At 39.3% G+C, this 22,247-nt stretch overlaps 1 protein-coding gene across 1 annotated transcript; it reads left to right on the top strand.

Annotated features, from left to right (window-relative positions):
- Positions 1–15,618: 15,618 nt before the first annotated feature.
- Positions 15,619–22,083, top strand: LOC104238813 (probable pectinesterase 67). The gene is made up of 5 exons (XM_009793283.2): positions 15,619–15,935; positions 18,266–18,428; positions 19,334–19,543; positions 20,394–20,641; positions 21,706–22,083. Exons 1-5 carry the CDS (start codon positions 15,688–15,690, stop codon positions 21,857–21,859), a joined length of 1,023 nt encoding a protein of 340 aa, XP_009791585.1. The 5' UTR covers positions 15,619–15,687; the 3' UTR covers positions 21,860–22,083.
- The last annotated feature ends 164 nt before the right edge of the window (positions 22,084–22,247 follow it).

Raw genomic sequence — 22,247 nt, 5'->3', positions numbered from 1 at the left:
TACTTGTAACCCCTTACACCACCACTTTAGCTTTCTCTGGTTGCACTGCAACAGTGCTTGAAGACCCTTTCTCGGCTACCACGGCTGGCTTATTGTCTACCCCTTTCAACTGGACCACTGATTTCCCACTGGTTACCTTTTCCTTTGAACTGGTTTCACTGGAGCGGATCATCATCACCATCTGCGAGGGTTTCTTATCCTCCCCTCCCTTGTGTATCAACTCAATCATATGGGTCTCATAGTGAACTGGTAACGGATTCTGCTTGATATTTGGTGCTTCTAGGGCCTGAACCTCGATCCGATGAGTATCAATGAGCTCTTGTACAACTGTTTTTAGTTTCCAGCATTTCTCTGTGTCATGGCCCAGGGCTCCTGAACAATACTCACAACTCACCGAGCGATCAAGATTTCAGGGAAGGGGATTCGGAAGTTTGGCTTCGATCGGATTCAACATGCCCAACTGTCTCAGCCTATGGAATAGACTAGTATAGGATTCTCCCAATGGAGTAAAAGTCTTCTGCTTCTGCAGCCTCTCATTCTTAAATGCTTGATTGGGTCGAAAACTTGTTCCAGGAGGATTTTTGTAGGCTTTTAGGGGTGGATAGTTATTTTGTGGAGCTTGGTATGGATTTTGTGGAGCTGGCGTATGCCATTGCGCGTGCGGGAGGTTGGGTATAGATTTGTGCGTGATAGACAGAAAAATGGGGATCTGACGGTGGGTAGTAATGTTGTGGTGCTATATGGTGTGTGGGGGTAGGTTTGGGGATAGGGTCGAGGCTGGTTGTAGAATTGTGGAAGGTTCCTGGATCCAACCCAAGCTGCCGACTCGATCGTTGCGACATCCTCTTTCTTCTTCTTTCCAAGTACACCCTCAGTACCGTTTTGAATGGCCTGGGTGGTTGCTTTGATTGCTGAGTAACTCATGATCTTATTGGACTTGAGTCCCTCCTCAACCATGCCTCCCATTTTCACAACTTCATTAAAGGACTTGCCCACTGCTGACACCAAATGACCAAAATAAGTGGGTTCCAAAGCCTGCAAGAAATAATCAACCATCTCACTCTCTTTCATTGGGGGGTCAACCCTCGCTGCTTGCTCTCTCCAACGGAACCCATATTCTCGGAAACTCTCACCGGGCTTCTTCTTGATCTTCATCAATGACAAACAGTCTTGGATGATTTCAAGATTATACTGAAAATGAAGTTGGTCATGAGTACCACCTGCTATGATCTTGTCTGGTGTACCATTCTAGAGTCGACCCACTCAAACTTTGGCTGAAATATGCCATCAGCAATTCGTTTCTTCCACCTGCTCCTCTCATCTTGCTACAGAATCCTCTTAAGTGTGCTACCGGGTTACCATGCTCATCGTACAGATCAAACTTGGGAATTTTGAACCCTGCTAGCAACTGAACATCTGGGAACAGACATAAATCCTTATAGGCCACACTCATTTGACCTCCCAGCCCCTTCATATCTCAGAACGATTGCTCTAAGCTTTTGACCTTTCTGATCATCTCTTCATGCTCGGGGTTTTTAGGCGGTTTCTCGGTCTCTGCCGGGATATCAAGATGAGGAGTGTAATGATATGGCTCTGGAACTTTGAAGGTGGGTTCATGGGGATAGTACTGTTTGTCATGAGTTTGGAACAAGGGTTCACTGGAAGATCGGTGTAATGTAGTAGGTGGAGGTGCCACAAAAACAGGTGTAATTGGTGGAGGAGGGTATGGGACTTGTTTGAGTGGTGGAGCTTGAGAAGTATGGGAAGTGGTGCCATGGCATTGTTGGTAGAGGGGAAAGACTGGAGATGAGTTCACAGTGGGAGGCTCCGGAGGTTGGGCTGATGGTGGGATATAAGCAGGGTTAGCGGGATAAACTAGTGGTAGATGCCCCTTCGTCCAAGCTTGGTACATTTCAGCCATCTACTGCTTCAGCTTATACATTTCTTCCCTCATCGCATTAACGTCCATTTCTTCCACCTCTTTCGATGGGTCGACAATACTTGTTTCTGGTTCCTGGTCGACCATATTCAGGTTGTCTTTCGATCGGGTGTTGTAGGAGTGAGTTGCCAGAATGCTAGTCAACTAACCACTTTCCTGGACTTAATACATCAAACAAACAACCTTGTTAGCGATTAGGCTTTAACAGATTGGTAACCGCACATTGGGCATGAATGCACCTAAACAGTTAACCATTTCTATTATGTATTTGATCGGTTGCATACGTCATCCCGGCCTTTTCTTTCTTTCAAATACAAACATCCCCTTTTCTCTCTTTTTTATTCTTTCCTTTCATTCTGGCCTCTGTTCTTTCTTTTTTTTTACTCTCTCTTATTTTCTCTTTTTCTTTCTTGTTTTTCCGCTCTTTTCTTTTCTTTACTCTCTTGTTTTTCCTCTTATTTTCTTTCCCCTTTTTTTCTTCTCTTTTTTTTTATTTAGTTGCGGTCGAATCCTATGGAGATTGCCTACGTATCATGACCTTGCATGAATCAGACCAAGCGTAGTTCTTGGGGATAAGTGTAAAATAAAGTAAAAACATTTTGGGATTTTCAATTTCCATATAAAAACGCTATTACAAAGACTGAAACTAACAGACTCGAAAGAAACTAACAGACTCGAGATACAGTCTTAAAAACAAACAACCCACATGCTCTGATAACAGAAATACAGACTCCAAAACAACTGGCAGACTTTAACGGAAATAAAACACAGATTCAAGAAATCACGAATACATTAATGCCTCAATTGTCCCTGGGACCCGCGGGGCATCATTCGTCCTTGATGCGGGCCGACTCGCTAAATCCCCCTGAAGGTGGTAGAGATCTTCCATTACCCGGCGAACAAAAATCATCACAGTAGCGAAGAACATAGATCTCATCATATCCTCACAGCTACTGCACTTCATTGCGATATAGTTGGCGACCCTTTTGACTCGCTCTCTTATAACTCCCTTCTCTTGCAACAAACGCCCAATTTGTTCGGTTCTGGCTTCCAAAGTTCGTTCGGCTACCTGGTTCTGCTCTTGGAGTTGTTGCAAGTCCCTTTCTAGTCGTGCTATTAAGGCGTAACAATGTTCTCTTTCAGCCTCAAAATTTTTGGCTTGTTTAGCCATTTCACCCTTGAGGTTGCTGATTGCCTTTTCCCAACATGTGACCCCTCTTTCATATCTTTCTTTCATCTGTTGAACGAAAGTTGCACACCCTTCGGCGCTTTTAGCCAACCTTGCCCGTGCTTTTGCTAGTTCAGACTCAGCTTTCTGCAGGTCATCTTCGTAGTCACGTACCTTTTGAGTGAGGTTGTAAATGAGCCTTTCATCTTTCTTGCTTCGTCTTGGATTCTCGGCTTCAATTTTCAATTGTTGAATCTGAGCTCTGAGAGCTTCATTTTCTTGCACCAATCTTCTTCTCTCACCCTCGACCTCTTGTGCTTGTAAATCATTATTGAAGGTGACATTTCTCAACTCCTCTCGTAGACCATGGATGGTGGCCTTATATTCCTCTTCATTCTCCCCCCAGGCTAACCTCTCCTGAATTTTATTATCAAAGGCTTGAACATGAGGCCTTTTGGCGGGCCTCTCTGGCTCTGGCTCGTTATTTACATAAGACATTTTCTCAAACCAAGCAGCATAATTTGGATCTACTTCTCCCTTGGCGACGTCTGGAACCTGGGTGCCATTTTTTAGATACCGCAGCTATTCCAATCCTGGTGAACTACAACCTCGGGCAATGCCCTCTGCGGTGCATATGGCTGAATACTCTTTACGCCCATTAACCTTTGGTAGCAGTCAAATAGATGGCTTCTGTCCTCGGGAGCCATCCTGTGGTCCACTCGACCCGACCTGCGTTAAGAACCTTCAAGTGAGAAACCCATGCTTCAAACCCTTCTGGTGTGTTGTAATCTTTTACCCTCTCCTCGTAACTAGTGATAAAGTTATTCGGGCTTGAACCATAACTCATGAATCTGGGATGATGGTGGTACACATGGGACCAAATGGTACACCAAATCATCCCATGTGTACCACCTGCTATGATCTTGTCTGGTATACAATTCTAGCGCCGACCCACTCAAACTTTTGCTAAAATATGCCATCAGCAATTCGTCTCTTCCACCTGCTCCTCTCATCTTGCTACAGAATCCTCTTAAGTGTGCTACCGGGTTACCATGCCCATCGTACAGATCAAATTTGGGCATTTTGAAACTTGCTGGCAACTGAACATCTGGGAAAAGACATAAATCCTTATAGGCCACACTCACTTGACCTCTCAGCCCCCTCATATCTCGGAAAGATTGCTCTAAGCTTTTGACCTTTCTGATCATCTCTTCATGCTCGGGGTTTTTAGGCGGTTTCTCGGTCTCTGTCGGGATATCAAGATGAGGAGTGTAATGATATGGCTCTAGAACTTTGAAGGTGGGTTCAGGGGGATAGTACTGTTTGTCGTGAGTTTGGAATAGGGGTTCACTGGAAGATCGGTGTAATGTAGTAGGTGGAGGTGCCACAAAAATAAGTGTAATTGGTGTAGGAGGGTATGGGACTTGTTTGAGTGGTGGAGCTTGAGAAGTATGGGAAGTGGTTGCATGGCATTGTTGGTAGAGGGGAAAGGCTGGAGATGAGTTCACAGCGGGAGGCTCCGGAGGTTGGGCTGATGGTGGGATATAAGCAGGGTTGGCGAGATAAACCGGTGGCAGTTGCCCCTTCGCCCAAGCTTGGTACATTTCAGCCATCTGTTGTTTCAGCTTATACATTTCTTCCCTCATCTCATTAACGTCCATTTCTTCCACCTCTTTCGATGGGTCGACAAAACTTGTTTCTACTTCCTGGTCGACCATATTCAGCGTGTCTTTCGATCGGTGTTGTAGGAGTGAGTTGCCAGAATGTCAGTCAACTAACCACCTGCCTAGACTTAATACATCAAACAAACAACCTTGTTAGCAATTAGGCTTTAACAGATTGGTAACCGCACATTGGGCATGAATGCACCTAAACAGTTAACCGTTTCTATTATGTATTTGATCGGTTGCATGCATCATCCCGGCCTTTTCTTTCTTTCAAATGCAAACATCCCCTTTTCTCTCTTTTTTATTCTTTCCTTTCATTCTGGCCTCTATTCTCTTTTTGTTTTTACTCTCTCTTATTTTCTCTTTTTCTTTCTTGTTTTTCCGCTCTTTCCTTTTCTTTACTCTCTTGTTTTTCCTCTTATTTTCTTTCCCCTTTTTTTTCTTCTCTTTTTTTTTATTTGGTTGCGCTCGAATACTATGGATATTGCCTACGTATCATGACCCCGCATGAATCAGACCAAGCGTAGTTCTTGGGGATAAGTGTAAAATAAAGTAAAAACATTTTGGGATTTTCAATTTTCATATAAAAACGTTATTACAAAGACTGAAACTAACAGACTCGAAAGAAACTAACAGACTCGAGATACAGTCTTAAAAACAAACAACCCACATGCTCTGATAACAGAAATACAGACTCCAAAACAACTGGCAGACTTTAACGGAAATAAAACACAGACTCAAGAAATCACAAATATATTAATGCCTCAATTGTCCCTGGGACCCGCGGGGCGTCATTCGGCCTTGCTGCGGGCCGACTCGCTAAATCCCCCTGAAGGTGGTAGAGATCTTCCATTACCTGGCGAATAAAAAATCATCACAGTAGCGAAGAACATAGATCTCATCATATCCTCACAGCTACTGCACTTCATTGCGATATAGTTGGCGACCCTTTTGACTCGCTCTCTTATGACGCCCTTCTCTTGCAACAAACGCCCAATTTGTTCGGTTTTGGCTTCCAAAGTTCATTCGGCTACCTGGTTCTGCTCTTGGAGTTGTTGCAAGTCCCTTTCTAGCCGTGCCATTAAGGCGTAACAATGTTCTCTTTCAGCCTCAAAATTTTTGGCTTGTTTATCCATTTACCCTCGAGGTTGTTGATTGCCTTTTCCCAACCTGTGACCCCTCTTTCATATCTTTCTTTCATCTGTTGAACGAAAGTTGCACGCCCTTCGGCGCTTTTAGCCAACCTTGCCCGTGCTTTTGCTAGTTCAGACTCAGCTTTCTGCAGGTCATCTTCATAGTCACGTACCTTTTGAGTGAGGTTGTAAATGAGCCTTTCATCTTTCCTGCTTCGTCTTGGGTTCTCGGCTTCAATTTTCAATTGTTGAATCTGAGCTCTGAGAGCTTCATTTTCTTGCACCAATCTTCTCCTCTCACCCTCGGCCTCTTGTGCCTGTAAATCATTGTTGAAGGTGACATTTCTCAACTCCTCTTGTAGACCATGGATGGTGGCCTTATATTCCTCTTCCTTATCCCCCCAGGCTAACCTCTCCTGAATTTTATTATCAAAGGCTTGAACATGAGGCCTTTTGGCGGGCCTCTCGGGCTCTAGCTCGTTATTTACATAAGACATTTTCTCAAACCAAGCAGCATAATTTGGATCTACTTCTCCCTTGGCGACGTCTGGAACTTGGGTGCCATTTTTTAGATACCGGCAGCTATTCCAATCCTACTGAACTACAGCCTCGGGCAATGCGGCCTCTGGATGTCACTCTATGACCTGGGTGCTTAGATCTTCATCTTCAGGCACAATCTGATACCTTCCCAATTGCCTCAAGACCCTCTGCGGTGCATATGGCTGAATACTCTTTACGCCCATTAACCTTTGGTAGCAGTCATATAGATGGCTTCTGTCCTCGGGAGCCATCCTATGGTCCACTCGACCCGACCTGCGTTAAGAACCTTCAAGTGAGAAACACATGCTTCAAACCCTTCTGCTGCGTTGTAATCTTTTACCCTCTCCTCGTAACTAGTGATGAAGTTATTCGGGCTTGAACCATAACTCATGAATCTGGGATGATGGCGAAGGTGCTCGATCAACCACATTTGCAGAAGGACGCTGCAACCTTCAAAAAATTGAGCCCCTACTTTGCATAAACTCAATGCTCGATAAATATCTGCCAGCACCAACGGGGCAAGTGTATGATCTTCCTTGGTAGTGAGGATTTGTGCAATTCTAGCCATGTGAATATCCACCGTCCCTTTCTCATTTGGAAAAATCATGATCCCCAAGAATGTTACAATAAATGCGAACCGACGATGAATTTTCCAAAGGCCCTTGTCTTGTTTGTTGATCAGACCCTTTTCATGTGTTTCAAAACCAGCAGAGTGCCCGAACCTGAAGTATAAGAAATGGAAAGCACAAGACCCGTTGCTCACACGTTCTTTATTCGTCTATTTACAAATATTTAGGAGGTCAAAGAATTTGTGCACCGATGGAGCCCTTGGAAATATAAGTTGTTGCTTCCTCAAATCCCGTCCGAATTCAATGTACCCGGCTATTTCCTCCAAAGTAGGGGTGATCTCAAAATCCGAGAAACGAAAGACATTGTGGACAAGATCCCATAAAGTTACCAAAGCCTTGATCAGATCGTCCCGTGGTTTGATCTCAAAAATGTTTATAAGAGCACCCAATTGCTTTTTCACCCATTTCTGACCATCTTCATCTAGATCATTCCACCACATACGCAAGTGCAACTGAGTTTGTTCCCTGACCACTTCTGGCGGATCCTGGATGGGATTCATTTTATTCCTGTGGAAGATTAAAGTTAAGGTTGACTCTAATAGACCCTTTTGTAAACAGGTTTTTGAAGAAGAAAAGAAAAAACGAGAGAAAAAAGAAAGAAAAAAAAACAAATCAAAGGACCGTGATTTCTCCCCCTATATGCCAATTTTAGCCAAGTGACTATTTTTGCAAACACGGCCCCTTCCCAATTTCACATAAATTTTGAGGCCGGGAGGATTATTTTATGACCCTTCACAAACTTGTCCATGCTTTTACGAAAATAGCCTTTCGACAACTAAAAAATACTCTAAGGCTATCTCGGCAAGAACGATTTAAGACATGGCTAAAGCTGGATCGGCTTTAAAAAATCTGGACTGCATTCACTTGACCGCCGACTTTCCTCCTTTTTTTTCTTTTCTTTTTTTTCAAAAAAAATAAGGCTGAACCTTATGTAGGTTGCCTACATATCCCACATCCGGTGAGAATCAGACCTGCGTAGTTCGGTCAGTTTTGACACATTTGAAAGAACACAGTGTTTGACTCTTTTAAAAATAACTATTTTTCTATTTTTTTTTTTGAAAAAATTTTGGGCAGAGTTTCAGGATGCTTTTCAAATACCGGGATGTTTAGAACAAGGTTTTATTTCCTTCCCTATATCACTCTTGGTTTTCCTCTCTTTTTTTTTGCTTTATTTTCCCTAGCCGGTCAACATGCAAGCCAAAACAAATAAATGTTCACATAGCATATAGGATGCATCAGGATGGTCTGTTATTTCGGGCACACCTGTCCTAGACGGACCCAACCCCTGTGTTGAGTCCCTTAAGTCAAATGCACATGATACAAACAAACGTTCCTACTAGGGATCCGGCATGGGCCTGTGTTTTTCTAGGTTTAAATCTTGGGGTTTTGGTCTAGACTTGGGGTACCCGAGCGGACAACTGGGGCCGAGGAGGGGGCGACGTACCGGGAGCACTGAAGTCTACTCGGCCTTGTCGCTTGCCCAGCCTCGTTCTACTTGGTAAAATTTCTACAGAGAAAGCGGGCTACGCGAACGTATGCACCATTTTCAGAAGACTCAGATGGGTGGCGTAAGAAGACAGTTATATACAATCCAGATAATATTAAGCAGTAAACATATAACATTTAGCACAAAAAGTTCACAGAATACAGTAATATCAACAATAAATAGAACCAAGCAGAATCATATTAACAAGCTCGAATTCTTGAACCCTGAACCATAGATTCTGGGTTCAGTCCCCAGCAGAATCGCCAAAGCTGTCACACCTCCTTTTTTACTTACACCCCATAAAAGGCATAAAGGGAGTTTTTCCAATAAAAGGACAATCGAAACGGGATCGTTTATTTATTAAAAATTAGAGTCGCCACTTGGGATAATTTAGGGTGTCCCAAGTCATCGGTTTAAAATCCCGAATCGAGGAAGTCTGACTCTGTTATCGGTCCGCAAACACAGAAATCCAGGTAAGGAATTATGTTAACCCGGGAGAAGGTATTAGGCATTCCGAGTTCTGTGGTTCTAGCACAGTCGCTTTGATTATACTTGGCTTGACTGAATTTAGAACCTATGTGCTTTTACCTTTTATAGCTTTTAATAAAGAAAAATTATCTTGGAATGAGTCACGTGTACGTGTACCCATCTGTTTGGCGCGTCAAAAATCATGTCACGCGAACGTGTCCACAATTAATAGCACTTTATTAAGAAAAGTATGGACACAGTTACGCGAACGCATACTCCGGTTTTGTTTTTACGATTATAATCATGTCACGCGAACGTGTCCACGACCACGATAATACATTAAACGTGCCTAAAGCAAACTACGATAATTGGTTATTTGTTATATCTAAATTATGAAGTCAATATGAGGGCCATAATCTGCTTATGTTATTAAATATGGCTCACCTCCAATTTACATTTGAAAAGCCCAATAAATCAGCTCAGAAAAATTTGCGGCAAACTTCTATTTGTTTAAACTAAGGGTTCTACCCTACAAGTTACTAGACGCATTGTATTAGAGAATTAAAGACCCGAAGAGAAACTATTTCAAACACCATTGAATAGACCCCTTTTAAAATGTCTTTAGGAATTGGGCTCAAGCCCAGCCCAATTTTTGATGAAGCAGAGGCGCCCAGGGATCCGCATTCGACGCACCATTCAGCTGGGCCTGCGTTAGGCCCTAGTTTTATGCCCCAAACTTTTATGCCAATCAGGGAATGAAAATTAATGACATTAACTTGGAACATGAAATTGACTTAGCCAACCTAAACCCCGATTTCAAAATATCAAACACCAATTACCTATCTAGCTCTTTAATCTTAACTACTCCAACATGAAATGACCAAATAGACATTATGACCACAAATTTCCAAATCAAGCAATTATCTAAACATTACGCTTGAAATCAGTTGTTAACTAGTTTCAACATGAATATGAACCTTGACTTCGAGAATGAACATGCTTACAAAATAGAGTCTAGGTAAATTGATATACATACAAGCCAATACTTAGCATTTCAATGGATTCAAACGGCCATCACAGCTAAAACTACATTGATCTTCAACATAAACTAAACAAAGGTGTAGAACCCCAAAGCATTAAATTAAATCTCTGTGACAAAGCCTAACGACTCCTTTATCCAGCATACATTCGAACTCATTAGAAGAAAACTGAATAGCTAAAGTCCATAGTTCATTTATCACCACAAAAGCAGATTTGCTACTATAGGTTCAGAGAATGAAGATTCAGAAAAAGAAGAAAGAGATGAACTAAACTATGAATAACAAACTAATGTTAAGCTCTACAATTCCATTTTTTCATTTCACCCTTCAAGTCAAGCATTCACCTTATACAAGTTGTAGAGTGTGTACCTGGAAATTAAAAGGAAAAGAAGTGAGGAATCAGCAGTAACAGTATAGAAGAGCCCAGCGACAATAAACGACCAATAGAACCAATTTCAAAATCCCCAAAATGATGGTCAATAGTCCAAAACCAGTTTCAGTCGAACAAACCCAGAAAATTTCAAATCAAAACCTTTTAAAACCCAAAATTCAATTCAATTCAGCACTAGCCCGAGTTAGAAATTACTTCTGCAAATTGAAAACTCCAAAAATTCCCAAAAGGAGTTCAATGAAACAGTCACTTTATTAAACAATTTTGGCTCTGTTTTTTCTCCTGTATTTTTAGCTATTTCAACCTTCCAGCTCTCCCTTAAATGTCAAGTTAGGATGCCTTTATAGGCAAGCTATTAGGGTAGCATAAAAAAATTCAAATTTGCATTTTTAACCTTCTGATCTTTTCGTTTCTGCTCAAATACCCTTAACTTCAAACTCAGATTTTCATATTAGCCCCTACCCTAGCTTCCTAGAAGTTTTCTTAGGTTGTTACAAAAGATTCCATTACCTATATTACCCATATTACTCTTAACAATCCTGCTTATTACCCCTGGGGCCTCAAATGGGTCATGGGTCAAATGACCCAATGATCAAACCAGACTTGGGCTCGAAAAATCCATTTGAACTCTTAGAATGGTTTATGAAATGAATTCAGAGCCCAAATGAAATGAACCCAAGTTGAGCAGACTTTAGCAAACAACTTTCAGAAAACTTAAAATCTAAGCTAAGGGATTAAATTGTCATATAATCCTAATTAAACTAGTCAGGGCTAAACAAACAAAATGAAATCAGAAATTAATCGTATTGTTAACAAAAGAAACTAGACCGACCAAACAAAAATCACAGAACCAACTTGGAACAGAAAATTGAGACGGAACAAAAATGGACAGTACTTGATCTCAGCTAGAAAACTCGTTCAACTTTATTTTAATTAACCGGAGGGAACGAGAAGAAGAGAAGAGGAAAGAAAGATGAAGGAATCACAAGCGAAAACGAAGGGAAAGAAAGAAACTCACCGACTCGGGCTCGACCCTTCAAATGACTTTCCGATTTAAAACCCCGAATATCGTCAACTACTTGTTCTTTGTCGAATAAAGTTATTCCGTGGTAGAACTGGCCCGGAACACTCATAAAAACTAGGAAAACACCGTTGCATGCATAGCTTTGGCTTTGGCTTCTGGGGCTCGAACCTTAGATTTAAGATTCGAGACATTCTAGCAAAATTCGAGGGGAACAGAGTATGGATTTGGTACAAGGGGGTCATGGCAGTTCTATGGTGTCAATTTGGTGGTGAACAGAGGTAGCGCCGCCACCGGAGGAAATGAGGGCGGCGCTAGGGTTTATGCCTTCAACCTCAGATTCGAGGGGTTCTGAGTGCGTTCGAACGAAGTTGGTTGTGGATTGGGATTGTGGAAGGGATGAGGAGTTTAGGGTGTGAATATGGTGGTCATCGGAGGTGGCGCCGCTAACCTGAGGTGGTGGGAATTAGGGCAGCTCAGTTAGGGTTAGTTGGGGACGATGCGGTCTAGGAAATGAGATGGGGGGGTTACGAGATTCGAACACACAAATAATAAACCCACCCCACTTCCCCACCATTGGATTGGGCCAACCTCGGCGGCTGAGATCACTAGACACGGAAACGGGGTCGTTTTGAGTTGGGGAGGTGAGGGGCCAGGTCAGGGGACGGATTGGGCTTGGCTTAACGGGTTTGGGGGAGGAGTCCGTTTGGGGCTGAGTGTTTTAAGTACAAATTAGCACAAATTTGTCTTTCAATTCCCTCTCTTTCTTTTCTTTTCAATTCCCTTTCTAAATTTTTTTTAATTAATTTCTTTTTCCTAAAATTAAAATAAAAAATCTAAATTACTTCCTAGAGCTCCATTAACCTAAAAACACTAATTAGACCTAAATGATAATTAACCAACTAACAAATTAAAAAGAAAACTACTAAAATCAAAAATTAAAGTTAAAAGTGCAAATTAAACTATTTTTTTTTTTTGTGATTTTTCCTTTTTATATACAAAAACTAATTACCAATTAATCCTTAGAATGCAAAATTAACTCTTAAATGCACATGCAACACATTTTTTTGTATTTTCCATAAATTAGAATAAAATAAACATGTACAAACAAAGCAGACAATTAATAGAAAATGCCACGAAAATCCTCAAAATTGCAAACACTGAAAGAAATTATTTTGTTTTGAATTTATGGGAGTAATTCATGTAGGGCAAAAATCACGTGCTCACACCTTCTATGAATGTGAAGAGTTTGTCATTGTCTCCCATATCCCATATGTTTAGCATGAGCGCGGAGAATTCCCGCACATATCTCGCACTGACCTAGTCTGGTGGAGCTCCCGTATCTTTCTTCGTGCATTGTATTCCACGTTTTTGGGGAAGAACTGCAGGCGTATGGCTGCCTTCAGTTCTGCCCATGTCTGGAGAGTATCTTCACGGGCCCTAATGGCTTCGTATTTGACCCACCACAATAGTTTAGCATCACCCTGAAGATACATGGCAAAAGTTGCTACCTTTTTGGTTTCTTCCAACTGGCCCATGATATCGAAGTTTTATTCGATGTCGAAGATGAAATTTTCCACTTCTTTAGCATCCCGGGATCCGTCGTATGACTTTGGCTCCAGAATTTTCAGTTTTTGTGGCATGGGGGTGTGATTCACAGCACCCTTGATTTGGTTTTCGGTAGGCTTTGTAGGGCAGCATTGACAACATTGAGCTAGCCTGTCAAGTTGTCTATGGTTTGCTACATGGCAGTCAGTCTGTCTGCCTCTTGTTCCCGATGAGATAAATCCTCGGCACGCTCCTTTTGGAGGTCCTCGATTTTACCATGAATATTGGCTGCCTCAACAGTAGTCATTTGTCGGTCTTCCTCAAAGTCGCGACTGGTGTTTGTTATGTCAACTTCGGCCTGCCGCATTCTGTGGTCTAGGTCGTCCAACTTTTGCATTAGGTTGGTGCTTAGATCAGGAACTGTATCCACGATGGGCCGTAATACATCAATCGTCTCTTCTAAGGACGCAATGCACTCCCCATAATTCACCATGGTAAAAAATGGTGGTAATGGCAAATGTGTTCCCTCATCCTTGTCGAGCCTAGGCTTTGATACCAACTATTATGTGGCAACTTTCTGATGTTCCTTGGAAGAGCGACGTAAGACTAAGATACCAATGTCAGTGCGGTTGTTGTCTGTCAACCGAGGTCCCTTCGTATGCTAGACTAGATTATCAGTGTCGTACGGAAAAATCAATGCCGTGAGCAATTGAGAGAATTGAAATGAGCAATTATGAATGAAAGCTGATGACTTTATTGATGAATGAAAGCTATAACAAAATGATACGGTGTCGAGGGGGAGAGATACCAGTACAGAGAAATGATTGTTTGATCTCCCATAATAATACTTAAAAAATAAACCAAAGTTACAAGACTTGACCTAGCTAAGTTAGAGAAACACACTTAATGAAAATAAAGTAAAACTACTCTATAATTACAATAAAAAGGACTTAATCTAAAACAAGGTAGAAATAAGTTCGTTGGCAGCACCTTTGTTTTTCGGGTCAGGGTCTGTGCGCGGTGCTGTTGGCGCGCGCGTCACTTGTTGTAATTGCCTGCAGTTGGGCTCTGGTGCTTGGCATCAGGGTCTGTGCATAGGGCGTTGTTGGAATGTTCCTGCATCTGGGCGCTGACGAGGCATTAGGATCTGCGTGCGCGGCATTATATGTGTGTGTGGCACTGTTGGCATCTGCCAGCCGCAGGGCACTGGCGAAGGCTATCGGTGGGGCGACAAATGCACATGCATGTTTGTCACTTGACTTTGCCAAGACCACGGGGCCGGTCATGACGCTAGGCATTGGGAGGCTTGCTAGGACGCCATTGGACGCATCCAAGGGGTCATGGGGCGTGGCTGGAAAGCAGCCCATGACAAATCTCATGTATATGTTACTGAGAGCAACTGTAAAGTTGTCTCTGTGTTGCATATAAGCCACGCATTCGAGCCATGGAAGCGACTACTAGTGCTTGCATTAAGATAGATTATTCACATCACTTCCTTGGTATGCGGTCCTTCCCAGACCCTGCTGCACTGCACCAGATTGCCCTTTACATGTATATCTAGTGGCATATGCAAAATCTAATCACATAACATATATCTAGTGACATACGTAAAATTTAATCATATAATCAGTGGCTGAGCCACTCAATTGGCAAGGGGAGTCAATTGAAACTCTTTTATTGGAAAATTATACAGCGTAGATACGTTAAATTCTTAATTTTTATGTGTATATATCATATGTTGACTGCCCTCGATTTCTTTGTATGCGTACTCATTTATATTTTGACCCTACTCATTGAAAATTCTGGCTCCGCTACTGCATATAATCACATATATTTCTAATGGCATACGTAAAATTTTAGGCTTAGTGATATCGAGGTAGTGTTACAATTTAGACTTATAAAGAAGTTTAAAGTTGAGTGATAATAGTTTTCAGAATTTACTTAAATGCTTTTTAGTTATTCACGTCATAAAATGTAACATACATATTTTTTGTACTTGTGTTTCAACGTGTATCCTAGAAAAGAGAAAACTTCAAAAAAATTGATCTTATTGAATTTTTATTATAATAGTAAAACTTCACAAATTAGTTGGTAAGGGACAAAAGTAGCTTTACTAATGAAAGTTGTATAACTTCAACAACAACCCAGTATAATTCTACTTATGGGTCTGAGGGTAGTGTGTACGCAGACGCTCACAACCTTTTGGTTGGAAGTGGAAGGTGCAAGCAACCCACTCTTGTTTAGAACGTTGTATAACTATACAATGTTAAATTAGTTTATCAATTTTAATTTTAATAGTTTTATTAAGTAAAAGGAAATATCATACACAATTTATATTAAATTGTTGCTGAGCTCTTGACTTCTAGTTAATTAAGATCTTTGCCCAACAATAATAACCATAGAAATTTCGAACTTGATGTACTATATACAATTTCATCTCAAGCCTCAACCACAAAAGAATCCTTTGGATGTCCTCTAACATAGAAAGAAAAATTAAGTTTTACCAATTTTAATGCGCCAAATTAGCAAATTCCAACAAACTTTAATCTTAATCTTATCCAAATCTACTTAGGAAATGAAGTACACTTAGAAATTAACTATACACTATTGAGAATTTTCCTTTATCTTCCTTTCAAAATTCTTCAACAGTCTTTAAGATGAATAACTTTGCATTTTTGGCCATTTTCCTTGTTATATTTTTCATTTGCTTGAATTTTGTTCATGGTTTGTCTGTGAAAAAAGTGATTGATTCTCCTCTTTTAACAGAGAAGATTGACACCAATCGTACAATAATTGTAGATGTTAATGGCCAAGGGAATTTTAAATCTGTTCAAGCTGCAATTAACTCAGTTCCAGATGGGAATTCTGATTGGATTATTATCCATGTTAGAAAAGGGACTTATAGGTACATTGCTCTATGTTTTCTTTTAATTTTTCATAATAGTTTACGCATACCTCTGATTATTTCGCTAGATATCTATGATTATTTCATTGGGTATTATTAGCAGAGGCGGGTCTAAAATTATTATAACATGGGTGCACCACTAAAAAGGAAAAAAAATTAAGTATTAAGTGGGAATTGATCCTTATTCCTCTAGGTAAATAACTTAGCATTTAACCAAGTGCAACATTTTGTCTTTTTGTAGCATGGGTACCAGTAGGTAATATTTAATCAATTCTAAAAAAAACCTAATTTGGTCGAAAGACCATGGGTTCACGTGCCCCGTACATTGGGCTATAGATCTGCCCCTGATTATTAGGATAACTCTGTACACCAAATCTTACACATATGTAAAATAAACAACTAGCGTTTATGTTGCCATTTGAATTCTTATCTACATGGGCGAAGCTAGCATCGTCATATGGGTTCGACCTAACACAATAGTTTTAATTTAAACTCGGTATTTCTCTTAAGAATTTCATTGAATATTTATAAATTATTAATTTAGAACCCAATAACTTAAAAAGTACTAAAATCCTAAACCTATAAACTTTAAATGCTAGCTTCGTCTCTACTTATCTACCATAACTTTTGCTCACCTTATTAATCGTTGTAAACCACACCCTTGAGTTCAAAATTACTTTATATTCTTCATGCCTTTTGTTTTAGATCTGCCATTGAGGCGAATATTATAACTGTTAAGGCAATCCTGTGTATAAAGCATTTTGCATTCAGTATTAGGGTCCTGGAAAGGGCCACACTAAGGAGTATGATATAGAAAGCCTACCCTAATGCAAGCATTAGTAGTTATTTTTACGGCTTGAATTCGTGACCTATAGGTCATATGGAGACAATTTTACAGTTGCTCTAAGGCGCTCTCTCTCTCTCTCTCTCTCTCTCTCTCTCTCTCTCTCTCTCTCTCTCTCTATATATATATATATATATATATATATATATATATATATATATATATATATATATATATAATAGCAAACTTCAAGAGTTATTACAAAGGGAGATTCGCCTAGGTAACAGAGTACCTATTCCATCTCTTTCAAAAGCAGTACAAACAAAAGCGGGAAGAAAAGGATAAGTGAACAATCTTCCAAAAACATCCATTTTGCATGCATTTTTTTGCTAATTGTTCTGCCACTCCATTAGCTTCTCTAAATACATGTTTTAGTGGTGGATCACTCGTGCTCCTCAATAGGGGCCTGCAATCATATCAATCAAGTTTTGATAGAAACAATCATTGATAGCCAACAAATTAATAAGTTCTTGACAGTCAGTTTCAATTACTAACAGCATCAAGCCTCTTTCAATAGCTAGTTTAACCCCGTGAAGCAGTACCAGCATGTATATATTTGTCGTGTGTTTTACACTCATGTTAAAACCCAGGATCCATGGGTTGTTGTTATCCCTAAATACTCCCCCTATACCCCGTTTCTTGGATTACCAATGCAAGCCCCGTCTATGTTAAGTTTATAGAAACCGGTATGTGGTGGTTCCCACTTAATAAGAATGGTGTTCCTTCTAGGATTTTTGGCTAGCTTATTAGTTGCAAACACGAATTCTATTGCCCTACTCACTGGAACATTGACATTAGGGTTTGGGGGGGGGGGGGGATTTATTATCCTTGAAAACAATATCATTTCTGGTGGTCTATATATGCTATAGTAGGAAGGGAAGTAATTATGACCTACATCGGAAATAACATCAAATGTGGAGACGTCATACAAACCTGGAAAAACATTTAAGACGCGTCAGCAACAAAGCCTAGTTGACATAGTTGTTGTAGGGCTTTCTAGACTTCAATTGATCTCTAAGCCAGTTATTTACACATGGTATCATTTGTATAATTCTGGCCTTGGGGGTAGTTGTGGTAAGTGCATGTTTGTGCTTATATTGCCTTAGAGTAAACACAACCAAAGAAAACGTATTCGATGTCTTCTTTTCCTATACCACAAATAGTGCAAGTCCAATTAGGACAGATGTTTCTTCTGGAGAGCATGTGAGTTGTGGGAAGTTTGTTGAGAGGGACGGTCCATAGGAAGTATTTTAACTTATTGAGCGTGTTAGTTTTCCAAATCTAATCATGGTTGGGCCCTTCATAATTCCCTTCAAATATTATAACTAGTAAATTAATGTCTAAAAGGAAATGAAAGAAACTTGTCCCTTAATTATCATATTAAAACACAAATATAGAACTAGTTATCAATTTTTTTGAGATTGTGTTTTATATATATATATATATATATATATATATATTTTTTTTTTTTTTTTTTTTTTTGCAGAGAAAAAGTCCATGTACCTCCAAAGAAACCCTACATTTTCATGAGAGGCAATGGAAAAGGTAGGACATCAATTGTATGGGCAGAAAGTTCTACAGACAACTCCAAATCTGCTACTTTTAGAGTTGAAGCTCCTAATTTCGTTGCCTTTGGCATTAGCTTCAAGGTATAATAATTTCCTATCCATCCTCATATTATATTCTTTAATTTTTTTGTACCATCATACTACTTTAATTTGTTAAATATTTAGCGAATATTTGTCATGCATGCTTATAATATTTACTCTGTCCGTATGTGCGTTAAGTACTTGAGTTTGAGCTAAAATATTAAGCTTAATATATGTTTGATATGATGAAAGTCGTCTTTATAGAAAATATTAAAGATTGATAATAATATTAGCAAAATAAATAGTTTTATGATTAAAATTTTGCGTTCTAATTAAAAATTGATAATAATGCCTAGCTAAGTCCTGGTTGAAGCAAGAAATACGAAATTAAAAGTTAAAATTGTTGTAAGAAAAAATAGCTTCCGTCCATCAGCGAGGGAAGTTATTTTATACCTCTTTTGATTGAAAATGTTTTCCTTGAAAAAACATGTTTGATAACCAAGTATCAGAAAATAAATTCCTATGTGAAAATTAATATACTCTATTTTATTGAAAAATAACTTTCATCGTATCAAACACATATATCCAAATCTAACCTAGGACAGTCCGGTGTCCGAAGTGTCCCACGTTCATGCAGGGTCCGGAAAAGCAGAGGCGAAGTCCAGATTTAAAGTTTATGGGTTTGGGAATCTAATTTGTTTAAGTTATTGAATTCTAAATTAATAAATTATGCATATTCAATGAATTTTTTTAAGACAAATACATAGTTGGAATAAAAGCTACTAGGTTCGACCGAACTCGTAGGTCGTGTTCGAGCTTCGCCCGGGGGAAAAAGGCCGTACTCCAGGGGTATGATCTAGACAACCTACCTAACCTAACTTGTCTAAAATATAAATGTGTTGCTACATTGACATATTGTGAAAATTCTTCTAATATTGCTAACTGTGAACTTGATTTTTTGCTAGAATCAAGCACTTAATGGTGTAACTTCTACCTCACAAAACAAGTCATCAGTAGCAGCTTTGGTTGGAGCAGACAAAGTTGCCTTCTATCATTGTGCATTTTTGAGCTCTCACAACACTCTCTTTGACTACAAAGGCAGACACTATTATGATGATTGTTACATTCAAGGTTCCATAGACTTCATTTTTGGCCGTGGCCAATCTTTATTTCATGTGAGTTTTTTCCAACCTTTGCTTTGTACTCATCAATTTTTAACTTATATATATTGACAGTTTATTTAATTTTTACATTATTATATTTTAATCCGTTTATAACAGGTAACCTATTTATAATTATCTTTTTGGTGACTTAATAATATTCTTTTATAAGGTGAGTTTGTTAGTGTATAGAGATCAAAGACGGATCTATGACTTATGTTGAGGGGTCACCGAACCTCGTAAACTTCGGCAAAAAATTTGTATATGCATATGTGTACACCTTGAAAATGGTTAATTTAAATCACTTGGCACCCTTAACGCTAAAAGCCTTTAGGGAAACTGATTGAATAGAATATTATGCACCCGTCGCATTAATTTCCTGGATCCGCCTCTGATAGAGATTGAAATTAGTTAAAATACAATATACATTTGATTTAGTTTTTTCCCTTTTTTTGTAAAACAATAAAAAAAAATTGTTATTGGGTATGTGAACAAAATCCGGCATTGGTAGCCGAAAAAAATGGTAAGCGACATATAAAGTGTGTGATTCTCTTAATGGTATGAGGGCTTTTGGAGAAAAATGAGACTTTTCAAAACGGACAATATCGCACACATGTTAGTTCAGCCCAACAACAAAACTATGAGATATTTAGATGACACTGATTAATTTTTATACTTTTTATGCCATCAATATGTAGAAGTTAAACTCATTACCCTTTGCGTGGCCGTTAGTGGTGAAAATTCTTTTACAGTGCATAAACGTTAAACTCATTTAAAAGTCAATGCTTGCAAAATGATGCTGAAAATATTATCTCTTCATTGACATTTGATCCCTTTTTTTTTTCTTTTTGGTAAAATATTGCAGAGCTGTGAGATATTTGTAATTGCAGATAGAAGGGTAGAGATTCAGGGTTCAGTGACAGCACAAAGTAGATATAGTGCCAAAGAAAACAGTGGTTTTGTGTTTGTTGAAGGAAAGGTATATGGAATTGGAGGTGTGTACTTAGGAAGAGCCAAAGGGGCTTATTCCAGGGTCATTTTTGCACATACTTACTTGTCTAAGACAATTGTACCTCAAGGCTGGACTAATTGGAGCTCTCCAGGATCAACAAAGTAAGATAAACTTTTCATATCTTAAATTGAGATTTTTTTTTATTAGATTTATAAGCTTACGACCACTGAACAGACTTATTTAGTAATGGGCGAACATATATAGTTTATGAGCCGCTAATGTAGTGGCTTGTTGATTCCGCTTGCATTCAGTCCGGTGCACTAAGCTACCGCTATACGCGGGGTCCGGGGAAGGACCGGACTACAAGGGTCTATTGTATGTAGTCTTACCCTGTATTTCTGTAAGAGGCTGTTTCCCGGTTCGAACATTACGCCAAGGCTCCCCTTCCTTGATTCCGGTTGCATCAATTTTGAACGAAATGACGACTAATGGCTTGATCGGTTATTATCGTTCCTATTCAGAAGTGGATCCAGGATTTAAACTTTATGGGTTCAACTTTTAAGATTTTTAGCATTGAACTCATTACATTGTTAAAGCTATAAGTTCATACAACTATTTGTTGTAATTTTAGTAAATTTTTACACCTAAATTTATGTTTCATATCGAAAGTGGTGGTTCAGATGAACTCGCTACCGAAGAGCTGGTTACACCCCTGCTCCTAGTATAAGATTCTCTCATCCCGAAACCTAAGTCTTATATGCTTTTGCTAAGTTAGAACATATTAAAGGGCAGCACGGTGCACTAAACTCTCGCTATTTGTGGGGTTCGAGAAAGGGTCAGACTACAAGGGTCTATCGTACGTAGTCGTACCCTTCATTTTTGCAAGAGACCGTTTTTACGGCTCGAACCCGTAACCTTCTAGTTACGTGGCAACAACTTTACCCGCAAATAAGTTAGAACACATTATTTGAATAAAACATTTGAGATAGTGGTACTTCATACGCAATTATACTAACCAGAGGCAGACATAGCCTGGTTTGTTTGATTCAACTGAACTCAATTTCTTGACACGAAGGGTCAATATATATGAAAATTTACTAAAAGTTTAATAAATGTTAATTTTGAACCTATAATTTCGAATAGTTCAACAATAAGAATATAAATATTGAATCCATTAAATTTAAATTCTGAACCCGACTAATTCCAATAATGTAACTTGGTGCAGGAATTTATATCATGCTGAATACAAGTGCTATGGACCAGGGTCTGGTGCAGAAGGTCGTGCCCCATGGTCAAAGCAATTGAATGACAAAGAAGCCGTGCCATTTCTCTCTGTAGATTTCATCCAAGGCAAAGAATGGCTTCCAGCTTGGCTTTAAAATTGATTATTTTGGAAGATTATAAATTAATTTGCCTCTTTAAATGATATACAGATCATAGAAGATAGACGAATATATTTATTAGTTAATCTTACTATTAGCCATGAAGTGCATCTTGTGTTAATTATGATGCCTCTGGCTAAACATTTTAGTTATTTAAACAGTTAGTGTAAAGTTTCACACGGAATATATAGTGAATAATTACACATCTATGATTATAGTTACAGTTATGTATTATTTTGATGCTTTTTGTGTTCCAAAAAGAAAGGTGCAGTTTTTAAACTCTGCACGTCTAATTCAAGAAAAGTGGGGAAAGCAAGGGAGACCCTAGATAATACTGGCTAGGAAAAGTAAATAGTGAATTCAATTGATTATTTGTGTAAATGGT

Source organism: Nicotiana sylvestris, chromosome 10, assembly GCF_000393655.2.
Source record: "Nicotiana sylvestris chromosome 10, ASM39365v2, whole genome shotgun sequence".
NCBI classification, from domain to species: Eukaryota; Viridiplantae; Streptophyta; class Magnoliopsida; order Solanales; family Solanaceae; genus Nicotiana; species Nicotiana sylvestris.
Note: the sequence above shows the minus strand (reverse complement) of the source record. Positions and strands in the feature narration are given on the sequence as shown.

Coding starts and splice junctions, on each gene's coding strand:
- LOC104238813 (XM_009793283.2), top strand. CDS start 15,688: ATGAATAACTTTGCATTTTTGGCCATTTTCCTTGTTATATTTTTCATT. Junction 15,936..18,265: donor GTTAGAAAAGGGACTTATAG/GTACATTGCTCT, acceptor TTTTTTTTGCAG/AGAAAAAGTCCATGTACCTC. Junction 18,429..19,333: donor CCTTTGGCATTAGCTTCAAG/GTATAATAATTT, acceptor ATTTTTTGCTAG/AATCAAGCACTTAATGGTGT.